We start from the raw sequence: 24,005 nt of genomic DNA, 5'->3' as shown, positions 1-24,005 counted from the left end.
AATCTATGTTCTATATCTTTGAACTTAACATCCATATCCTTGCTGTCCGAACAGTTCCTTTTTGGCCTAATAAATTCTCCGTAGGGAATACTTTTCATCAGTGATTTAGGATGGAAACTGGACCCATGTAGTACACTGTTAGTTGCTGTCGGTTTGCCATGTAATGTCGGTTGTAATTTCTCATTTTCTATATAAACCATTACATCCAAAAAGTCAATAGACGTTCTACTGATTTTTATGTGTAAATTGCAAACCTTCTTTATTGGTGTTCATCTTTAGAAGAAACTCATTACATTGTGTTTCCGTACCATTCCAAATTAGGAATAAATCATCAATGAGCGGAGCCAGATTACTACTTCTCCATGTGTTCCTCATTCTCCTAACACCAAGCTATATGTTTTTCCCACCAACCCATTGAGATTGGCGTAGCTTGGAGAGGAGGAAACTCCCGTAGCCGTCCCACAGATTTGTGACTAAATCTTGTGATTCAGTATGAACACATTGTTCCTCAGGCACGGCTCAATCATTTCAAGCAGCATTTCGGAGTGCTTCAATTCATGAATACTCTTCTGTTGCAAATATTTTACTGCTTTTAGACCCACTTCATGTGATATCGATGTATTAACTTTAATGTATAAGGTCAAGTTTTTTTTGTTTTTTTACAATTGGGGACAGAAGGTGATCCACCTATTGTGATATATTCTCATATATTGATCCACAACTAGAGACGATTGGTCTACCCGGGGTTTATTGAGCGTTTTATGAACCTTTGGGAAAAAGTATAAAGTAGGTATAATTGGACTCTCATTGGTTAGAAATTTCAATTCCTGAATTCTAAGGAGGCCATCTGACTTCCATTTCCTCAATCTCTGATGTACATCCAAAGTGAGATAATTTATGGGATTCTTAGTTAACTAACAGCAATTTGATTTCACCTACAACTGTCTGGAGGCCTCCTCCAAATATTCCTTCTTATTCAAGATGACAATATTTCCACCCTTGTCTTCTGGTTTGATTTCAATTAATTTGTTATTCATCAGTCGCCTAAGAGCATCTCGTTCCCAGATACTCAAATTTTCCTTTCTAGTCTTGGTATTCACATATTTAATTTTACAATCAAGTCCTGAAATATGTCTATCTTATTGCCTGGAATTAGGCTAGGACAGAATTTAGATCTAGGTTTGAATTTAGTATATTTATGCCCTTCTGTGTTGATCCCCAATTCTGATAGTACTTGTGTCTCCATAAGTTCTTCTCCCTCTAAGTCATACTTCTAGTTTTACATATTCTTAAGATTGAACATAAATCTATCACTAAATTCCCTTCTGGGTCTGTCCCATCCTCCCTCATTGAGCTCTTCGATTCCACCTTTGATTTCTTTTTTTTTTTAACCAATTTGAATTCTTGAATTAATTTATACATGTAAATTATTGTTTGTACATAGTCAAAATGTTTCTTTGGGCAGAAGATGAGGCTTTTTTGAAGCAGACTTGGTTCCTCTTTTGTCAATTGATAATTCAACAGATTGGTAAGATTTTCTTCTCCTATATTTTTTACTTTATTGATTACTATTTCTGTCTGTTGCGCAATGGATAGTCCTTTGTTTTTTTCTGGACCCCTTTCTTGTCTTCCTACATCTTTTTGTGATCTTCCTTTTTCCCGGCCCGTCCTCTGCCCCTGTTTTTTTTGGTGTTGTCTGGTCCATATACAATAATTTCATTTTGTCTAAAAAAAAGTAGTTTTTCTGGTTTTTGAAGAGGCTTCTTGTCCTTCACTTAAATCCGTCACAGACTCACTGTTTTCTGTATCAACAGTCGCCACCAAATTTAACTGTCCCATGTGTAGCTGCTTTTTCAATATACCGTATCTTTAGCAAAGGTTACAATCTGACCCGTATCATAGTCTATCTCATCCCTTAAGAATTTCCTTTGTTTACGTTCCTCTGTCTATTTTCATACTTATCTAGATTGGTATACATTGTTTGCTTACGTTTCTTCCTCTCCTCTTCCTGATTGAGATGACATTTTAATTTCCAATTCATTTATATTTTTTTGAACAATTCGTTATCCTTTTTGACATATTTTATAATTATTTCCATCATATGTTTTGAACATTCCATGCTATTCGTCCCCATTCTTCCAGCATTTCAGAACTAGTATCTGGATGATTGGGTAAGGTAAATATCCTCAGTCCTCTTGGTACTCTCCATACTTGTATATAATTTTCCAGAGTAATGATTTCCCAACTCTTAGAAATTTCTTTTTTCATTAAATGCTCCAATTGCACATACAGTTGTTTCATGTTGCCCGTTTGTGATAATGTGATACCATTCCCAGCTCTCCTGTGCTCCTGCAATGTACTTCCCCTATTAAATAATATGTCTGCCCACTGCAGTCTTTTTAGCTGCTCTTTCCTCCATATTGGCAATAAATTCTGTTCTTATTTATTTTATTCTTGAAATGGACCACCTATTTAGTATTCACACTCACTGAAACGGGTGTTCTGATCATGTTAGTTTTTTTTTTCCTGTAGTTCTCCGATTTCCTTGGTCAATTGCTTTGCAAACTATTACACTGCATAAAACAGCCGCTTAGAGAACGCTGATTCTTTTTTCTCACACATTTCCCTTCTCTCAACTTTATCGAAGAGAGACCTTTCCCCGTTCGTGAGGTGTCCTCTGACTCCACTCGTTCGGTATTACTCCCTTCAAACAGGTCCAAGGGTTAAATGTGATTTTCTTGCTCCACACTTTTCAGCAGCGGGGCACGTAACATTTCCAATCCATTCCTGGCATGTTTGTCCGATTTGTTTACATTTCCTGTTTGTCAGTTAAGCACCTTCTATATCAAAGCGTTCTTCGTGCTGCTGTGAACCATAAATCTCCATACAAATTGGCCCTCTCACAGTGCACTCACCAGCTGGTGCCTGCGTCGGGGGCGGACAGATTCCCGGTTTATAAATTTCCAACAATTGACAATAAGTCAAACGCTGCACTCCAAGGATTCCAATCGTCTAGTGTTTAATAATTTCCACAGACCAAAACACCCATCACCCGACGCGTTTCGACCAGTCAGGTCTTGGTCCCGTTAGTGATCACATTAGTTTCTCTTTTATATGTTCCATTGTGGGATATGTAGTTACATCAAATAACAAACAATAAAAATACAAATGAAACTATCACCTGGATTCAATGCCCAATCATTAATTAGTGTAACTAAAAATACATTCTAAACTCGTTATCCATTCCATATGTACGTACCTGTAAATGTATGTGTATGTGTATATATATATATATGTATATATATATATGTTCGATGGCATGTGTAGCTGCAGATACACATGCTGTGCACAGTCCGCCATCTGGTGTTGGGCTCGGAGTGTTACAAGTTGTTTTTCTTCGAAGAAGTCTTTTCGAGTCACGAGACCGAGGGACTCCTCCCATTTCGAGTCCATTGCGCATGGGCGTCGACTCCATCCTAGATAGTTTTTTTTTCCGCCATTGGGTTCGGACGTGTTCCTTTTCGCTCCGTGTTTCGGGTCAGAAAGTTAGTTAGAATCTCGGAAAAAAACATCGGTATTGTTTGCGTTCGGTATCGGGTTAGTTAGAACAAATCGACACTGAATTCTGAAGAGCTCCGGTGGCCCTTCGGGGTTTTTTCGATCCCCCGTCGGGGCCTGGTCGGCCCGGCCACGTGCGACTTCAAGGCTCATGGAACGGACCCCATTCCGCTTCTGCCCAAAATGCCATCACAAGTATCCGTATACGGATCACCATCTGGTCTGTAACTTGTGCTTGTCCCCCGAGCACAAGGAGGATACTTGTGAAGCCTGTCGAGCGTTTCGGTCGAGGAAGACGCTGAGAGACCAAAGAGCCAGGAGACTACAAATGGCGTCCACGCCGACAGGTCAGGATCGTTTCGAGGAGGAAGAAGAAGCTTTCTCCATCCGCGAGTCGGATTCTGAAGAACTCGACACCGAAGAAACACACCAAACCGTGAGTAAGACGTCGAAAATCAAGACTCACGAGAAGTCCACAAAAGCCCAGGGGACGCCACCGCCAACAGGTCATGGCTTAACCTGAAAACTAGGTGACCGATCCAAGGCACCGAAAAAGGGCATGCTGGTGTCGAAGTCATCCGACTCCGGTCAAGATACCGCCACACAGCAACCTCGGAGCCGAGACAGCGGCTCCGAGAAACTTCGGCACAGAGACAGCGGCACTGAAGAATTTCGTCACCGAGACACCACGCCGAAAACAAAGAAGGTTTCTTCGGAGCCTAAAAAGACTTCCGAAAAGGTTTCGGTTCCGAAACAGCCAGCCTCGGAGCCGAAAACTAGTTCCTATACAGAGGAACAAGGATTAACCTCCCAATTACACAGATTTGGAGAGAGCTTCAAGCTGTAGAGCCTGACTACACGCAAAGAAGGCTTCATATTCATGAGGACACAGGGAAGATAAGCACTCTTCCCCCAATCAAAATAAAAAGGAAACTTGCCTTTCAACAAAAGGACAAGCAACCACAAGCAAAGGTGGCAAGGAAAACAACCCCACCACCGTCTCCACCACCATCAATACATGCATCACCAGCAACAACTCCACCACTGATGCACTCACCAGCTCATACCACAATGAGTCAGGATGATCCCGATGCATGGGACCTCTACGATGCTCCAGTGTCTGACAATAGCCCAGACTCTTATCCTACAAAACCGTCACCACCTGAGGACAGTACATCCTATACACAGGTGGTCGCAAGGGCAGCCGAGTTTCACAATGCCTCCTTACATTCGGAACCAATTGAGGATGACTTTCTCTTTAACACCCTATCCTCCACCCATAGCCAGTATCAATGCCTTCCCATGCTCCCAGGAATGCTAAGACATTCAAAACAAATTTTTCAGGATCCAGTTAAAGGCAGAGCCATAACTCCAAGGGTGGAGAAAAAATATAAGCCACCGCCCACAGATCCAATATATATTACAACACAACTAACACCAGACTCAGTAGTTGTGGGGGCAGCTCGTAAGAGAGCCAACTCTCATACCTCAGGCGACGCACCACCTCCAGACAAGGAGAGCCGCAAATTTGATGCTGCGGGAAAAAGTGTTGAAGCACAAGCAGCAAATCAGTGGCGTATTGCCAATTCACAAGCACTTTTGGCAAGATACGACAGGGCTCACTGGGATGAAATGCAACATTTCATCGAACACTTACCCAAGGAGTTCCAAAAAAGAGCACAACAGGTGGTGGAAGAGGGACAAAGTATCTCAAATAATCAGATACGGTCTTCCATGGATGCAGCAGATACAGCTGCAAGGACAATAAACACTGCAGTCACAATACGAAGGCACGCATGGCTGCGCACTTCTGGGTTCAAACCGGAAATCCAGCAGGCTGTGCTCAATATGCCGTTTAATGAACAGCAATTGTTTGGGCCGGAGGTAGACACTGCCATCGAAAAACTCAAAAAGGACACCGATACAGCCAAAGCCATGGGCGCACTCTACTCCCCGCAGAGCAGAGGCACATTTCGGAAAACACCTTTTTAAGGGAGGGTTTCGAGGTCAACCCACAGAAACCACAACCTCACAAACAAGGCCTACCTACCAGGGTCAATATCAAAGGGGAGGTTTTCGGGGGCAATTTAGAGGGGGCCAATTCCCAAAAAATAGAGGAAAATTCCAAGGCCCCAAAACCCCTCAAAATAAGCAGTGACTCACAAGTCACACACCCCCATCACATAACACCTGTGGGGGGAAGACTAAGCCAATTTTACAAACTTTGGGAGGAAATAACAACAGACACTTGGGTCTTAGGAATTATCCAGCATGGTTATTGCATAGAATTTCGCCAATTCCCTCCAAACGTCCCACCGAAAACACACAATATGTCAAAACAACATATAGATCTTCTAGGACTAGAAGTTCAAACATTGCTACAAAAGGACGCAATAGAATTAGTTCCAATTCAACAGAAAAACACAGGAGTTTACTCACTGTACTTTCTAATACCCAAAAAGGACAAAACTCTGAGACCAATACTAGATCTCAGAACACTAAATACCTACATCAAATCAGACCACTTTCACATGGTCACGTTACAAGACGTAATCCCACTGCTCAAACAGCAAGACTACATGACAACATTAGATCTAAAAGATGCGTATTTCCATATACCAATACATCCTTCACACAGGAAATACCTAAGGTTCGTATTCCAAGGAATACATTACCAATTCAAAGTGTTGCCATTCGGAATAACAACTGCGCCAAGAGTTTTTACAAAATGCCTGGCAGTAGTAGCTGCACATATCAGAAGGCAGCAAATACATGTGTTCCCGTACTTAGACGACTGGTTAATCAAAACCAACACGCTAAGACAATGTTCACAGCACACAAACTACGTCATACAGACCCTTCACAGGCTAGGTTTCTCGATCAACTACGCGAAGTCACACCTTTTGCCGTGTCAAACACAGCAATACTTAGGAGCGACAATCAACACAGCAAAAGGGATTGCCACTCCAAGTCCACAAAGGGTTCAAACATTTCACAAGGTAATACAGGCCATGTATCCAACACAAAAGATACAAGTCAAAATGGTAATGAAACTCCTAGGCATGATGTCTTCATGCATAGCCATTGTCCCAAACGGAAGATTGCACATGCGGCCCTTACAACAGTGCCTAGCATCACAATGGTCACAAGCACAGGGTCAACTTCTAGATCTGGTGTTGATAGACCGCCAAACATACATCTCGCGTCTATGGTGGAACAGTACAAATTTAAACAGAGGGCGGCCTTTCCAAGACCCAGTGCCACAATACTTCATGACGACGGATGCTTCCATGACAGGGTGGGGAGCACACCTCAATCAACACAGCATCCAAGGACAATGGGACATACATCAGAGGCAGTTTCACATAAATCACTTAGAACTGTTAGCAGTATTTCTAGCGCTGAAAGCATTTCAACCCATAATAACCCAAAAATACATTCTTGTCAAAACAGACAACATGACAACAATGTATTATCTAAACAAACAAGGAGGGACACACTCGACACAGTTGTGCCTCCTAACACAAAAAATATGGCATTGGGCGATTCACAACCACATTCGCCTATTAGCACAATTTATTCCAGGGATTCAGAACCAGTTGGCAGACAATCTCTCTCGAGATCACCAACAAACCCACGAATGGGAAATTCACCCCCAAATACTAAACAATTACTTTCAAATTTGGGGAACACCTCAAATAGATCTATTTGCAACAAAAGAAAACTCAAAATCCCAAAACTTCGCATCCAGGTACCCACAAGATCAATCCCAAGGCAATGCTCTATGGATGAACTGGTCAGGGATCTTTGCATACGCTTTTCCCCCTCCCCCTCTCCCTCTCCTTCCATATTTAGTAAACAGGTTGAGTCAAAACAAACTCAAACTCATACTAATAGCACCAACATGGGCAAGGCAACCTTGGTACACAACACTACTAGACCTTTCAGTAGTACCTCATGTCAAACTACCCAACAGACCAGATCTGTTAACACAACACAAACAACAGATCCGACATCCAAATCCAGCATCGTTGAATCTAGCAATTTGGCTCCTGAAATCCTAGAATTCGGGCACTTAGACCTCACACAGGAATGTATGGAGGTCATAAAACAAGCTAGAAAACCTACCACTAGACACTGCTATGCAAATAAGTGGAAAAGATTTGTTTATTACTGCCATAATAAGCAAATTCAACCTTTACACGCATCTGCAAAATAAATAGTAGGATACTTACTACATTTGCAAAAATCTAACCTAGCTTTCTCTTCCATTAAAATACATCTTACGGCAATTTCTGCTTACCTACAAATTACGCACTCAATTTCATTGTTTAGGATACCAGTCATAAAGGCGTTTATGGAAGGCCTAAAGAGAATTATACCACCAAGAACACCACCAGTTCCTTCATGGAACCTCAACATTGTCCTAACACGACTCATGGGTCCACCTTTTGAGCCCATGCACTCTTGTGAAATGCAATACTTAACGTGGAAAGTTGCATTTTTAATTGCCATCACATCTCTAAGAAGAGTGAGTGAGATTCAAGCATTTACCATTCAAGAACCATTTATTCAAATACACAAAAATAAAGTTGTTCTACAGACCAATCCTAAATTTTTACCAAAAGTAATCTCACCGTTCCACCTAAATCAAACGGTAGAATTACCAGTGTTCTTCCCACAACCAGATTCGGTAGCCGAAAGAGCACTACATACATTAGACATCAAAAGAGCACTAATGTACTACATTGACAGAACAAAACTAATTCGAAAGACAAAACAACTATTTATCGCCTTTCAAAAACCTCATACAGGAAATCCAATTTCAAAACAAGGCATTGCTAGATAAATAGTTAAGTGCATTCAAACCTGCTATCTTAAAGCTAAAAGAGAACTGCCTATTACACCAAAGGCACACTCAACCAGAAAGAAAGGTGCTACCATGGCCTTTCTAGGAAATATTCCAATGAACGAAATATGTAAGTCAGCAACATGGTCTACACCTCATACATTTACCAAGCACTACTGTGTAGATGTGCTAACTGCACAACAAGCAACAGTAGGTCAAGCTGTATTAAGAACATTATTTCAAACTACTTCAACTCCTACAGGCTGAACCAACGCTTTTGGGGAGATAACTGCTTACTAGTCTATGCACAGCATGTGTATCTGCAGCTACACATGCCATCGAACAGAAAATGTCACTTACCCAGTGTACATCTGTTCGTGACATTAGTCGCTGCAGATTCACATGCGCCCACCCGCCTCCCCGGGAGCCTGTAGCCGTTTAGAAGTAGATCTTAAACATTTGTAAATATATTACTTAAAACTTTATTATGTACATACGCACTCACTCCATTGCATGGGCACTATTACTAGCATACACAACTCCTACCTCACCCTCTGCGGGCAAAACAATCTAAGATGGAGTCGACGCCCATGCGCAATGGACTCGAAATGGGAGGAGTCCCTCTGTCTCGTGACTCGAAAAGACTTCTTCGAAGAAAAACAACTTGTAACACTCCGAGCCCAACACCAGATGGCGGACTGTGCACAGCATGTGAATCTGCAGCGACTAATGCCACGAACAGATGTACACTGGGTAAGTGACATTTTCCATATATAACGATCAGTCAGGCAATACCAAGGGAAACACAATGTAAAAGAAAGAACATGTAAAGAAGGGGCATGTAAAACTGCAGCACCCCTGGGGATTGAGAGGCTTATTTGGCGCATCATGAAAGTACTGTCCTTTTTCATGGGTGCCCATTCTAAATGTATAACTTTATAACAGATTTATGTGAAAATTCTGAGGTTCAGTGCTTACCCTCATTTTGTCCTCTTAAAATGTTTTAAATGGGAGTAACATCAGCTTCCTGCTGGCAAAAGTACAACTTGGAGCAGTTCTATGCCCCTCCACTCTTAAAGACCCCCCCCCACCCTATATTACATCATGATTGTGCTTTACATTTCCATTGATAATTGAGTTCTCAAAGAGAAGAAATGTTGATATTTTGTATTAATTTGTTGATGTTGGTTGCCCTTCAAGGACTTGTTTGCAATAGTATACAGTCTACTGATCCTGAAACTAAACTATTCTTTTACTATTCTGCCTTCCAATTACAGGCTGCCACACAGTGCCAACTTCTTCCGCTGCCTTCCAGTGGTACTCTCACTTCCCGTAAGACATGGAACATAGAATCTGCTTCTTTTCTCCTGCAGAACCTGTGGCAGAACAGGGATCCGTGTGCCTCTGCAATTTGTGAGTGTTTCTGTCTGTATTTCTAATACATAACCCGCCTTCTAAGCAAAGAGTAGTGCTACTGTGCATGTGTTCCCTTCCTTTCAGTGTTTTCTTTTTAAAACCCCAGTCTGGACCTCCTCCTACACCAGCCCCACTTCTAATCCTTCTCTGAGACTCCCAGAGAGCAAGGCTCATTTATGTCTCGGGCCTATAGGATTGGTCAGAGCCTGTCATCTTTGTCCCTTATAGACACAAATTGAAGCTTAACCTTGGTTAGTGATCTCTCTACCGGTGGATACAAGAAGGAGGAGGACCTTCTTAGTGTGCAGTTATGTGGCTCTGCAATATGAGATACTGAGTCTTCTGTTCAAAACTTCATACCCTTTCGACAAAAGATGGTTCATGATCTTTATTTATATCCCGGAGTAATAAAAGATGGTGAACACCAGCATTTTTTATCTGTTATCTTCTGTAGGTTTTATAGAGCTCTGGGCTGTCTTTGGAGTGCCCAGCATAAAATAAGTGCAGCCTAAACTAGCAAAAGTCTGGGCATTCTGCAATCGGAATCCAAACCAAATTGTAGAATAAAGTGTTATTAATATTTTCTAACAAATCTGTCCTTTTAAAAGGACATATTTCCAAAGTCAAGAGATCCAATCTCTTTAGCCACTTGAGGGCATCAGTAATACTGTAAGTGTTCTGGCCAATATTTTGAGAGACTACTACAACTCTATTGTCTTTCCTTTTCCAGCAGAAACTTAGTGCGGCAGAGCAGGAGCTAATGCCAGGTGGTACAAGAAGGGGCTTTGGCTAGAAGCTCCTCGGCTCGCTACATAAGGCTAAATTGTGAAACAGTGTATCTGATTCCAAGTTGCACCATCATCTGCTTCTTTTTTTATTTTTTAAGGGGGCATAGGCTGCACTACAATGCTTACCTCACACAAGGATCACATAATAAAAAAAATCGTATTCAAGGCGATTTTCAGCACTGTACATGTATCTGGCTGTGAAAAAGATGACCATGTGAGTTGAGTAGAATGGTGTAAGGAGCTGGCTCTGTAGATACTGTATCAAAATGAGATATAGTGTGGACAGAGTCCAGGGGTTCCCCAAGAGGCTTGACCGAGGCAATAATAGATAATACTGATGCTCTATTTGTGGTAGTGTGGCCGAGCAGTAAGGCTTATCAGAGGGTGGTGTTAAGCATTTGTTGTCCACACACAAGCAAAAGTGAAAACACACACTCAATGACTCGACTCCAGACCAATAGGTTTTTACATAGAAAAATATTCTTTTGTTAATTTTTTTCTAGAACCACAAGATTAATTTAGCAGGTAAATGAAAGGTACTTTGCATAGTAATACTTAGAACTTTGAATGGAATCAACAATATACACAGTTTTCTTTAAAATGGCAAAAAGCTATTTTAAAAGTGGGCCCTGCAATTTTCAACAGTTCCTGGGGGAGGTAAGTAAAGTACAGTTTTTGAGGTAAGTAACAAACTTACGGGTTAAATCTCCAGGGCATAGGTAGCCCACCGTTGGGGGGGGTTCAAGATAACCCCAAACACCCAGCACCAGCAACACAGGGCCGGTTAGGTGCAGAGGTCAAACAGGAGCCAAAATAACATGGGCCCCTATGGAGATGGGGGTACTCCGGTTCCGGTCTGCTTGCACAGAAGTACCGGTCGTTGGAGGGCAGGCTGGGGGGGGGGGGGGGGGGAGGGGGTTTGAAGGAGCACTGGAGGGGCCCTAAGTAGGCACAAAAACCACACCCTCAGCGTCACGGGGGTGGCCGGGTGAAGTATGCAAACAGGGCATCGGGTTCTCAATAGAATTCTATGGAGGGGGCCTGGGGGTCACTTAGATGCTGCAGGTAGGGCACAAGGGGGGCCTCTCAGGCAAGCCACCGACTGGACAGTGCTTCTCCAGGCGACAGATATCTTCGTCCCGGGCTGTCGCGTTCAGGGGGGGTACCCTCTGCAGGCGTCGTGGGGGGGGGGGGGGGGGGGGAGGTCAGCCAAGGGTGGATACGTAGTCGGAAATCACCTGGGGAATCCTCGCTGGCTAGTTGGTTTCTCTGGCCACTGGCTTTGACTGCAGAGTAGTTCGACTTGCGCTTCTGGAGTGAGGTTAGAGTCTCTTTAAAGATGCTTTCTGTGTCTTTTTTTTGGACTGGTCTGCTGACCACAGGAGTTTCTCAGTCCTTGGTGATGCAGGCAGTCCCCTGGAGGTTTTTCAGGGGTTGCTGGTCCTGCAAGAACGCGTTGCTTCTTCTCTTGCAGCTTTTTGAAGCAGGTGACGGGTCGATAGGGCTGGGGCCGAATCAGTTGGTCTCTCCTTTTCTTCTCTGCGGGGTTTTCAGCTCAGCAGTTCTTGTTTTTCTCTTGAGATTTCAGGAATCTGAAGAGCTTGGTCCGGGGTCACCCCTAAATACTAAAGTTAGGGGTGTATTAGGGTCAGGGGGCAGTAGCCAAAGGATACTGTCCCTGAGGGTGGCTACACGCTCCTTGTGCCCACTCCCCATGGGGGAGGGGGGGGGGCACATCCCTATCCCTATTGGTCCTAATCATCCAAAGCAAGATGGAGGATTTCTCGGGGGGAGAGTCACTTCAGCTCTGGACACCTTGGGGGTGGTCCTGGCTGAGGGGGTGACTCCTCCTTGTTTTTCTCATTATCCCTTCTGGACTTGCTGCCAAAAGTGGGGGCTTGTCGTGGGGGGGGGGGAGGGCATCTCCACTGGCTGGAGTTTCCTGGGACACTGTAATACCAGGCTTGAGCCTTTGAGGTTCACCGCCAGGACAGGCTTCGTTTCAGACCACAGTGCACAAAGGCACTCATCCCATGTGGTCAGAAACTAGTCTGGAAGTGTCAGGTTGGCTTTGACCGCCAGCCTTACACTAGCAGTTGCGCTAACGTACATGGGGCATCTCTAATATGCCCTCTGATGCCAGTGTGGGATTTATTGATGAATGCACAGTGTGGGTTTATTGTGCTGAGAAGTTTGCTACCAAACCTCCCAGTATTCGGGGTAGCCATTATGGTGCTGTGGAGTTCTTAATGACAAACTACCAGACCATATACTCAGTATGGCTACCCTGCACTTAGAATGTCTAAGAATTGACTTAGACACTGTAGGGGCATAGTGCTCATGCAGCTATGCCCCCACCTGTGGTATAGTGCACCCTGCCTTAGAGCTGTAAGGCCTGCTAGAGGGGTGACTTACCTATGCCACAGGCAGTGGGTTGGGGGCATGACACCCTGAGGGGAGTGCCATGTCGACTTTGTCTTTTCTCCCCACCAGCACACACAAGCTGCAAGGCAGTGTGCATGTACTGAGTGAGGGGGGGTCCCTGTGGGCAGCATAATAGATGCTGAAGCCCTTAGGGACCTTCCCTGGCTACAGGGGTACCTTTTACAAGGGACTTAACTGTGTGCCAGGGCTGTGCCAATTGAGGAAACAAAAGTACAGTTTTAGGGAAAGAACACTGGTGCTGGGTCCCAGCACACTTCCAATCAAAGCTAGCATCAACACTAGGCAAAAAGTGGGGGGTGACCACGCCAACAGTGGCATTTTCCTAAAAATGGCATGTTAGAACTGTTTATAACCAAATGCATTTGCAAGATGGGTGAAGACCCATCCAGTGTGCCAACCATACTACTTAAAAAAAATAAAATAAAAAAAAGTAGGCTAACTCTTTGTCACAACAGACCGCTGTTGTTCAGTGTCTGAGATTGTGGGCAACACTAAAGCTTGGTTTTGTCTTTCACTGCAGCTATTTGGAAGCAAAATGTAATGTTATGCACCTCCCCTAAATGGAGTGCTCTTCTCTGAAGAATAGCACATGCCACATATAAGCAGGTTTTCAGCACTGGTGTTGCATGCACTTAGTGAATAAGTGTGTATATGCTGAATGCGTTGGTGTCCTTCGTTATTAGTAAGAAGATATCAAACTAATAATAATTGTTCAGTTGGATAGTCCCTCTCCTTCAAAGCCAATAGAAATTGTGTGGGTCCCAATGCTGTCCCATTTAAACTAACACAGCAGCTTTTATGCATGGGTCTCCTGATTAGAAATTAAGAAACCAAGCAGTGCTTAATTTATGAAAAAGTTAAATGCCGGGCCCCAAAGTTTTGCTCAGAAGCTCAAGGCTGACGCCATTTAAGGTTGGTTGCTGAATTCCAAGGTTGTGATTCTACTTCGTGGCTCTTTAAACCACCACAAGCTCCCTGCTTTATTTTTATCTCACGCTTGCATGTTTTCATCCCTCTTTTTTACCTTTTGTCCCTGCTTTTCCATCTCTCTTCTTCCCCTCTGTTTGTGTTTAACTTTCTTGCTCTGGTATAGTCTCTTGAGGATAAATAAGTGCCAGTCCCGAAAAATGAATGGCTGTGGGCCAAACCTGCAACCTCAAAGCACTGAAACCAGGGCCTCTCTATAGCTCAATACAAATCACTAGCTCCCCTCAGATTTCAAATACATTTCTCTGTTAGCTTACTGTGGATCAAAGAATCTGATACAAGACCGAGCTTCATCCAGCTTGGCCTGTTTGAAAAACCTAAAAACAGTGCTTTTCAGGGAAGGCACTGTAGGGGACATATCCATGCCAAGATTCGTGTATCTCCTTTAGTGCCTCGCTTTCCCACCGTGAGGCACAAGAACATCAATTTGAAAGAATCTGCTGGGGTCTTGATTGAACTGCTCCTCCCTTACACTACTAACCCCTGCCCTATTCCTTAAAGCAACTTCCTCTCTGGAAAAACTACGTTACACCTTACAGCAACGAAAGACAAGCTCAGTACTACAAGGTGGCCAGAAAACAACTAGGCGCTATTGTCTTTTAGAGGGAAACTGTGATGGGGTTCGATTGCTCCGCCCTGAAGGGACAATTATAGGGTATTTGTTTTTCTTTTTTTAAATAAAAATCTGTAATGGGAAGTAAAACCGGCTGTTTAATACATGAAGAACTTAAGCGAATGTCGAACGGGCTTTTGTCTAGTGTGCTGTATTGTGTAAATAAGAGGCTGACTGAAAAGTACTGCATGATCTGCGTTAGTCAGAAACTGGTGAAATAGCTGCATCGGTAGTGTTTTCAGACTCCGGCAAAAGCAAGAAAGACCCTTCTATCAGGACCTCAAGGCGCTCCCTACAGCACTGCGCAACAAGGAGGTCTGGTCTCAGTACAGATCTGCACAGAAGAGTGTGTGCAGCATCATAAGGGCAAGGACACGGGCAAGGCGTGATCTTTACAGATCCACACAGCTTGCACCCCGGCTAGCCTGTTCTTGGGGGCTGAAGAGTAACACTGCATGCCTGGAGTCCTTACTGGAGGCTCCCTTCCCTTTTGGCATCCCAGCGAGTGAGGCCGCCCACAGAAGGCTCGTACACGCCATAAGGCATGATGATTCGGATAGGAACGGGGAGAATGTTACAGGAATCTCGGGTTTGGAATGCCTTTCTTTGTTGCCATTGTCGAACCTATGTGCAATATTTTGATAACATCACATAAATAGAAGGCCGGCGCGTCAGCTTTTCGCATCTAGAGTTACTCTCCATTAAGAAGTCAGTGCAATATCTGGCACAGGTACGACGATAATTCCCCGGCGCGGGGTAAAACCATTGGCAGCGCCGTCACCCCTGGCAGGCATTACCATGCTGCATCACTAACCCCTGGTTTCACAAATGGAAGGTTTCAAGGATGTACCCATCTCCCAAACAATAAGCCAGCCCTGCCAGCTGCTCCTCTCTACTTTCCCAGCGTTCAGTGATATTGCGTCTTGCTGAGAGCATTCAGACACTTAAAAAGCGTTTTCAGACCCTTGCAGTATCCGAAGAATTCGTTTTTGGAGTCACCGAAAACTCCCGTCCTACAACTGCAGATATGACTTCTGCATCTTTGGCCCAAACTGTATGGACGGGTCCCCCAGTCTGAGTGCAGTCAATAACCTAGCCTTGATTGGGGCATCTGGCACAGCTGGGGAGTGGCTTTGCTTCATAGTCATCTCAAGTAACTATAATTTGTGCACTAAACTACAACCCATGCCTCAGTGTTGCCATCAATGATGTCATTTCAGATGTTGCAGTGATATTATCACTGTCATAGAAAATATCATGAGTGATGTGATATGTGAGTTAGTTATTTTGGGGCATGTATTATAATTACTTGAGCTAACTAGAACTGGTGAACTTCAGTGGGTTTGTTAGGTGAAAATGTCAGTCCAAACCTACTGTTTTAAACTAACTATAATGTCACTTTAACCTTTGGTTTTTCAGTGAATTTCTTTTGTTTCTTTCATCATGAAGTTAGATGTTCATCACCGTGCGTGGCATGGGGATGTGTGCAGGGCGTGGCCTGCAGTAGTTTTTAGTTTTGGTTCCAAGGAACTTTACTTATTCAAGCTTTCCTTTTATTTTTGGTAGGAAGCAACAGCATGCTGTAGACACGTTTGGACCTCATATTAACTTTATATTCCACACTGGACTTGATGTTACCATGGCTCATCATGTTCCTAAACTAGAGGACCACAATCCGGTTGCATGCCATGACACCCTCAAGAGTGAACTGACCAAGCTTCATTGCCGTACGAAGGGGTCCTCCCTCCTAAGATGGACATTCTGGCCATCATTTTATTGCTGCCTAACAACTAGATGTGTGTGGTCTTAAGAATCCACTCTAGGAGTTGCCATCTGGAAAAAATATACTTAAAATTGGGCCCATGGAACATCCAGTTCTTCGGAGTAAGGAGTCCTACGCATTTGTGTGAGATGCGTACCTCTCCTTTTTGCAGATGTATTGGCTGAACCCAAGGGCTGCATGAGATCTTATCTCTGTGCATCCTGATCTTCCCTTCCTTATGCTCCATACAAGATACTACTTTCTCACCATCTGGTGAGGGCTGAACCATGTGATACAGTAACTATCCTTCTCTCAATTTGTTTTGTTGCTTTTTTTCAGTAAGCAGGTTTCAATTTTTACTGAACATTGAGTTTTATTTTCCAAACTGGTCGTTGGTACATCTAGAAGGACAGTTGGCACCTTATCAGCTCATTTCATTTCTGGTTGAGAATTTTGCCCTTTTTCCAACGCATCACTTCTAGTGTTTAGCATGCTATGCTATTGATGGTGTATGCCAGCTAGGGCCTATTTTAATATACCTACAGGTGTGCCGGTGCACTGATATTTTAAGCCATGGCACATACTTTGCTCATTTCGGTCATGCTTTACCGTTTAATGACTGTTCAACAACTGTTCAACACTGTTTATAGTGCCAACATGAAATCGGAAAGGTTTGTTTCCTCAAATTGTAACTAGCAGGCCTGAATTTATTATGAAGAGGTAAGTCATACTAATGAGTGACAAAGTAAAAGTATCGTCCTGCCATACCACTGTATCCAGAGTATTGACTACCACGAGGTTGCAAAGGTAAGTGCATGGAGGGAAGTCTAGATTTACTATTCATAACTTCACAAACACATACCTTGAATACACAGATCCTCAAGCTACGTAGGTGTGGGGTTACCAATATTAAATGGGCAATTCGGTGAATGGTGTTACAAGAGAAACTGAAACCCAAGGGGACGACATCAAACAAAGTAACAAACACTAACAGAAGGTGTTCTAGAATGTTTGAGATGCAGGGCTGCGTAGAAAGAACTGTTTTACTCTACACTTGATTGCCCCTTTAAATCTCTACTTACCTCTATATACCTACCTTCACAAGATTGTGGTAGTAAATAGTATGGATGTGATATTTTGGCATGCCGATTTTCAAATAACACATTTCTGCAGAGCCAGAGATAATCTTTTGGTAAATAAAGATTGATTACTCTGTGCACAACAGGAGCATGCATGGAGCCCATGTAGCTTCTTTTGACCATACATTTGAAGGCAGATAACACATTCACTGTGGAAGATCTGGTTTGGGCTTCAGAACGGAGCAGAGGTGTGGGGACCCATATAACCTTCAAAGAGAATCTTCTTGGCATAGCTCTTAAAAGTTTGTCGTGTTCTGTGCTTCACTGGTTCATTTGCTGCCTCTGTTCTTAGCAGCATTTTAATGTAATGTATCCATTCTGCTGATCATTGGTCAGTATTCGATCTGATACAAAGTAATAACCATTTCCCTCCCCCCTTACTAATTGTTTGAATAGCATTTTATGCAAATCCTGAGTTAGTCCATTCTATTATTACTCAAATGTTACCCCCAAGCTAAAAAATTATACATTTCAGTTTCCTTGCGTACATAGCAACTTGTGCTTTGGGGAAATAATTTTTTTCCTGAATATCCCAAGGAGCTTGATTGGACTGGGCACCGCAGGTTTAACTCTATTCTGAGCTGATCAGAAAGAAATAGCCAGATAACTAAATTATTTTGTTTCTGGATATTCTGAAATAACTAATTCTGCTGATAATACTTTTAAAGTGTTAGGGATTTGATAAGCAAGTTTTTGCCTGATAAATAGCATTCATGATATTTATTAGAATTTTTGTATGGCTTTCTTGACTATTTTGTATGTTCATAAATATTAAGTTGCCCCAAATGTGCCACCCAATTATTTGCCGTTTTGAGAACTCCGTTCTTTTTGTTTTTCACATTTCTTTAGTAACACATTTTCAAATACATCCCCAACCACGTAAAACTGTTGATTTCACTTTGCAAGCATTTTTAAAAATGTCTCAGACCCGTTGAAGTGAACGTCTGACACAAGAAAGCAATACCGTTGACACTCTAAAAACCAAAGGCCGTTAAAACAAATAACCCAAATATCACAGTTCTATAACGTGTTTGCCTTGGGTATTGAATAGGGTGAAATGACTGTAAATAGAGTTACCATTGCCATGTCATGACGGTTCTAGATGTGTGGCTTTCGGGAAAGTATCCTCGGCTATTTCATTGCTAACCAAGCCTTTTGATTTTGGCTCATTAAGTTGGCCGTGGCACTGGTAATGTTTGTATAGGAAGGACCAAATTGGTAAGTCTACATCCAGTTGTTGGGCGTGCCACATTTTCTCATCTCTGTGCCATGCTATCAGAGTCCTGCAATTCTTTATCACTTGAAAACGTTTGTGCCAGGCATTCACTAAGAGTGAATATCAAGAGTGACTTTCAGCAATAAACTGAGGTGGGGGTGCCAGCACTTAAAGTAACGTGTTTTGCAGTATAATGTGAATCATAGATAGTATCAACTTATACACAAGACCAAATATTATGATTTTTGCATAGTTTTGTTCTGTATTGGTTTAGTATCTTAGTAAATCCAGAGTTCATTTGTACATAGTCTAGTTATGGTTGTTTATATAGCTCTTATTGAGACCCTCCTTTGTGCTTCATGGGAAATGGATTGAGAGCTCATCCAACACGCATTTTACCCCCAGAGGGCATGCAGGCCGGGCGCTTTCTCAAGGCTGGAATTGAGCAGTATTATAGTACTCTGCATTAGTACAATAATAGTTGACTAATATAGTTTAATCTTTGTAGCGATTACACAGGCACCACATCAAACTTGAAGAATACTAGAAAAATAAATGCTCAGTTGCATGTCTGACTAGGTGAAGAAATATTTGCCTGTTTTTGAAAAAGGGAGAGGGGAAAGTGATAGGAAATGCTGGAAAAATAATGCTCGAGCTGAGACGAGAACATGATTTGGTTATGCAGTTGTTTGGCGCAACCATCTGCATATGCGGTATTGGGTAATTTCCAGTAGAACATAAGGTAAGTATGAAATTAAGGTTAAAGGATCCAAAAGTACGAAATGGCTGAACAAAGTATATACCTATCTTTCTAGTATCAATAGTGGGAAATTGATTAAATATATTCTTATTAGCCTCATAGAGGGCTCATCAGAGGTGGGAATGTCAAAGGAATGAGCAAGAATTGCAGGTGTGTTCTGTTGTAAACTAAGACCTATCATTGAAGTGATTCACAGTATTTAAGAACAGATATGGTGGCTAAAGGGGAAACCTGGTTTTAAGTGGAAATGAGAGAAGGTGTTCTTCAAAGCGATGGGCTGCCAGGTAAAGGAATAAATAAGCAGAATGATTATGGTTTGGGATTATGAATGAGTCAAGGTTACCTCAGTATGGATTTGAATAGGAAGTGTGGCACAGTGGCTTGGTCTCACATAAGTGAAATATCTATGAAGAAGGAAATATCAGTAATTTCATAAGTACACATTACTCTTACGTGATTGCAGACAAGCAGTGTTCATGTATAATGTACCTTTTGTTATTTGTGTTTAGTTTCTAAACCTGAAATAAACAATATAAGCAATTTTAGGTGCCATGCTGTTCAGTTGGAATGATTGTAAAATAAAAAATAAAAAATTGCACCAAGTCCAGCTTAAAAAAAACAGGTAAGTAGCTGGTCCCGAACCACGTCGGTTAATGCTATTGAGCCTGGCTGCTTACCTTGTTAAGACGCGATGTTCAGTAGCAAGGATGTGGAGCGAGGTTGTCAGTGTTGTGAACTGGAGCCCGAAGTGATCCGGAGTATTGAGTACACCAAGGCAAAACGTTGGTCATCTTGTAGTGTATAAGGAAAGACCATGAGTAAAGTCACTGGTTCAGAATAAAATAATGGACTGGCTAAGCTAATGCCCGAGGGTCTAATAAACATAGTCGGATGGTGTGGTGCTTATCGAAAAAGAACCGGCGAATGTTATTTGGGAGTTTTGGAATAGCGTGTCAATTTCAGTCCAAGCAGCCATATTTGTGTCAGATGATTGAACGAATGCAGAACTAATGGCGGGAGTTGTGCAGGTGATTATCATGTTAATCATGTAACGCCTATTCCAAAGGAGACCATCATTTTTTTAAACAAATGACCAACAAAAAAAAAACTCGAACGAGCAGTGAGAGTATAGAGAACAATCAACAGATTGGTTTATTAAAAAAAAATAAAGTTGATTGACATAATAACATTCTTTCGGGAGTACAGGTTTATTAATGGCTTTAATAAGTAAGAATGCTATAGTTAAATGGATTAATACATTCTTAAACTTAGATGTGGGGTCACTCACCTAATCCTTACTGAATTTTATGACCTTGCAAGAGTGGTCAACCCTGGCAGCAGCATAGTACCTTCTGAAACCCTTTAAATCCCTGAAACTTGATGCTTTAAGTATGCTCGCCACAACTTTTCTGCACACTTTACTTTACTGCATTAAGGTAATGTTGATGTTGTGTGGACGTTCTTACCTGCCAAGTGATCCCATGGCAGATGTCTCTCTTTAGGTCAGTCCTCACCTTTTAACAGGCATCAGATTGTATTTTGTGACTTGAAATCTTGTGATTAACATTGTAACTATGGGCGCAGAAAATCCAGAAATAAAATGCAGTTGGGTGAAAAGCTAATATTACCTGAAGCGAACGCACATAACAATAGGACATCTTGCAGCTCTAAATTTTGTTGGTGTTTGGAAAGTCTTGTCATGTTTTCACCTCTATCCCATGTGCATTGTGATAGCACTTTTTCCACACATTTGTCACTACACCCTTCATTGAATGTTTAATGTCTGGGTGTTTGGCAGTTGACCTGCTGTCAATACTGGTGTGTTAGGAAAGGGAGTGGATATGTCAAAGGGATTTACCCATTCTTTGTCTGTGGGTAAATGCGATAGTATATTGGCCATGATTCCTGTGAGACAGCTATTTCACAAATTAGTGCAAGAGATTTGGATATTCCAAGATTCCATACATTGTATAAAATAATTACATGAAATCTAAAACAAGATTCTAAACTCTACACCTTTACTCAAAGTACACAACACTGAAGGAAACAAAAAGAAGAAACAACCATACTCTAGTGACATCCCTAAACAACAAACCCCAAGGGAATGCTCTTAAACTAATCTTTGTTGCTGCCACCTTGTATAAAAAATAAAAATAAAGTTATGCTGTGTTGGCCCCTTCAGGAAGAATTAAAAAATGACTTGTTTTCACTCACATTCTTTTCTTTGCATATTTTGTTTTGTAGTTGTGCATGTGTTCATATGCTTACACTGATGATGGTTGTTTCCCTTTCAGCTGGGTTTTATCTGTTATTTTAAGTTTAACCTCAAACAGGATAATTAGTTATTGCATGCTAACCCTTGTGATTGTGGTTCAGTAAGTTGTCTGTGGCACTTGTGTTTAACTTTTGTTTAGATGGGACCAAATTAGTACCTTCAGATGCCGCTGTTGGGTGTGCCACAGTTTCACATCTCTGTATCATTCTTCCCGAGTCCTGCAGTTCAGCACTTCGAAATGCTTGTGCCCGGCATACACCAAAGAGAGTGAATACCAAGAGTGACTTTCAGCAAGCATGCCTAGTTCCTCCTATGATAAAGTGCTCTCTTACACTGGCTTACTATCACCTATGCTGTTTGTGTGTCTTGTGCAGTTTATTTGCCTGGTTTCTCAAGTTGAAAATACTTTCATCCTTTAAGTATTAGAAATGAGTTTGTTAAATTGTCAGTAGGAAGATCATAATTTGGCATAGATGAGTTATGTTTCCGAGCCCTGGAAGACCAGGTGTAATCTTATGAATAATTGTTCTACTTGATTCTGAGATCAGTATTCAGATACTCCCACATTTGTCACATAGAGTTGTGTGGGTAATAGCCTTCACTCTGTAGGCATCTTTGTTTGCTTCTTTACCACAGTATCTGAAATGTCGGTCTATTTGTTAGCGCCCTTCTTGTACTTTATTCATGAACATTTGGGCTGCTATGTATTTTATTCTGGAGTTATTTTTGAAAGACAAGAATGTTGGTTAATATGTGAAAGCATATTTATTGCACCACCTTTCGTGGTTGTTTTTGAAAACCGTTTTGCTTTAATTATTATTTTTTTTTTAATATTACTAAAAAGACTTCATAATTGACATAAAAAATTATCAAAATCCAAAGCTTTAATTTGACTAACGAGGGCAAGCTGTGTCCTCGGCGAGATGTCGTTCTTGCAATAGCAGGGCCTGAAAGAGCCTTGTCCCATAATCGCAGCCTGAACTTTTTAGGGGTTTCCTGAAGTGTTCCCCCCCCCCCCCACCCCAAAATGAGGAGAGCCGACATTTATGTTGGGTGTGGTGGGACTGGCTCTTCCTGCCAAGATGCCATATGTAGGCCTGCTTTCCTGGCAAGTCTAGCTCTCGCCACGCAGGGGAAATCTTGCAGTGTGTGGAAGGTGACAAGGGGTGTGGCCGCCAGATACGCCAAACAAACGGAGCTACTAGGTGGGTAACCTCTTTGCAGACCAGAATGCCTGTGGACATTGCTGCATGCATCAAAGAGGAGCTGCGCAACCTGGTAAGAGCTTTTGTTAGTTAATTAGTATTATTTAAGTGTTTTAACGGGTCTTGGTGATGTAATTTGAATTAGGTTGGTGGTGGTCTTGATGTTTGTACATTCTTGTTTTTTGTTACGTGGCGTTTAACTGTTCCTTTACCTTTTTAGGAGCTGGGTATTTTTATATTGGTGCCTTTTGTCGTATCTGGTGGGGTGAGTTAATGGTCAGCAGAGACATGTAAGATTCCATTGGCATCATTAAAGAGCTAAAAACTCAGATCACCTGCGTCATAGGAACCTCAAAGTGGGGTGCTTGCAGCATTTGGTAAAGAATCTGCACTTTATCAAGAGGTTGGTGCAATCGCTTATGTGGCCCTTACCAACATGTTGTGTTTTTCTTTGGGTGCTTCTGGACATTGTTCTTTTGCGGAGGGGGGGAGAAGGGCGTCTGCGCCACGGGACCAGGGCATGGGCCAGTTGCCCAACCATTTTGGGGCTGCCTCAGGTAGGCTGCTTTGGGAGTAAACATGCCTCTTGCATTTATTAATTAAAAAGACCAGCAGGGACTCGCTTAGGAACGGTGTTCCTTCATAGACTTAGTGGAGAGCAAAGATTGCTGCTTAGGAGTGGTGGTCTACTTAGTGGGGGGGTAGGCAAGCCCTTTAGAGGGCTTTCTAAACTGCATCTGTGCCGGGGAACCAGGTGGAAGTGCCTGCCATGAGCTAACAGAACGCAGGGGAGGAAACTGGGAGGTGATGGGGAGTAGGTGACTCTATATCTAGTGTACTCTGTAACATTTGGAAGCGATATCACAATCATGTAAATAAATGTGGACTTGTTTAGATGTAAGATGTCTTGAAAACATTGCTGTGAAGTCATCTATTAAACTTTTCCCTAATTATTAAATATGGTCGGAGATTTGTTATCTGTACCCAAAACA

The 24,005-nt window shown here is 42.3% G+C and overlaps 1 protein-coding gene across 8 annotated transcripts in view; it reads left to right on the top strand.

The window, feature by feature from the left end:
- KIFC3 (kinesin family member C3) overlaps nt 1-24,005 on the top strand; it is a 308,219-nt gene that overhangs the window by 133,586 nt on the left and 150,628 nt on the right. For all 8 annotated transcript variants that reach the window (XM_069217375.1, XM_069217370.1, XM_069217368.1 and 5 more), the window contains exon 2: nt 9,685-9,820. Coding sequence is in view for 3 of the 8 variants with exons in the window: in XM_069217370.1 (XP_069073471.1) it covers nt 9,685-9,820 (136 nt within the window). In the remaining 5 variants the exon portion in view is untranslated. The remainder of the gene's footprint in view (nt 1-9,684; nt 9,821-24,005) is intronic.

The sequence above is a fragment of the Pleurodeles waltl genome, chromosome 12 (assembly GCF_031143425.1).
Source record: "Pleurodeles waltl isolate 20211129_DDA chromosome 12, aPleWal1.hap1.20221129, whole genome shotgun sequence".
NCBI classification, from domain to species: Eukaryota; Metazoa; Chordata; class Amphibia; order Caudata; family Salamandridae; genus Pleurodeles; species Pleurodeles waltl.
The sequence above is the reverse complement of the archived record's forward strand: the minus strand, read 5'-3'. Positions and strand labels throughout refer to the sequence as shown.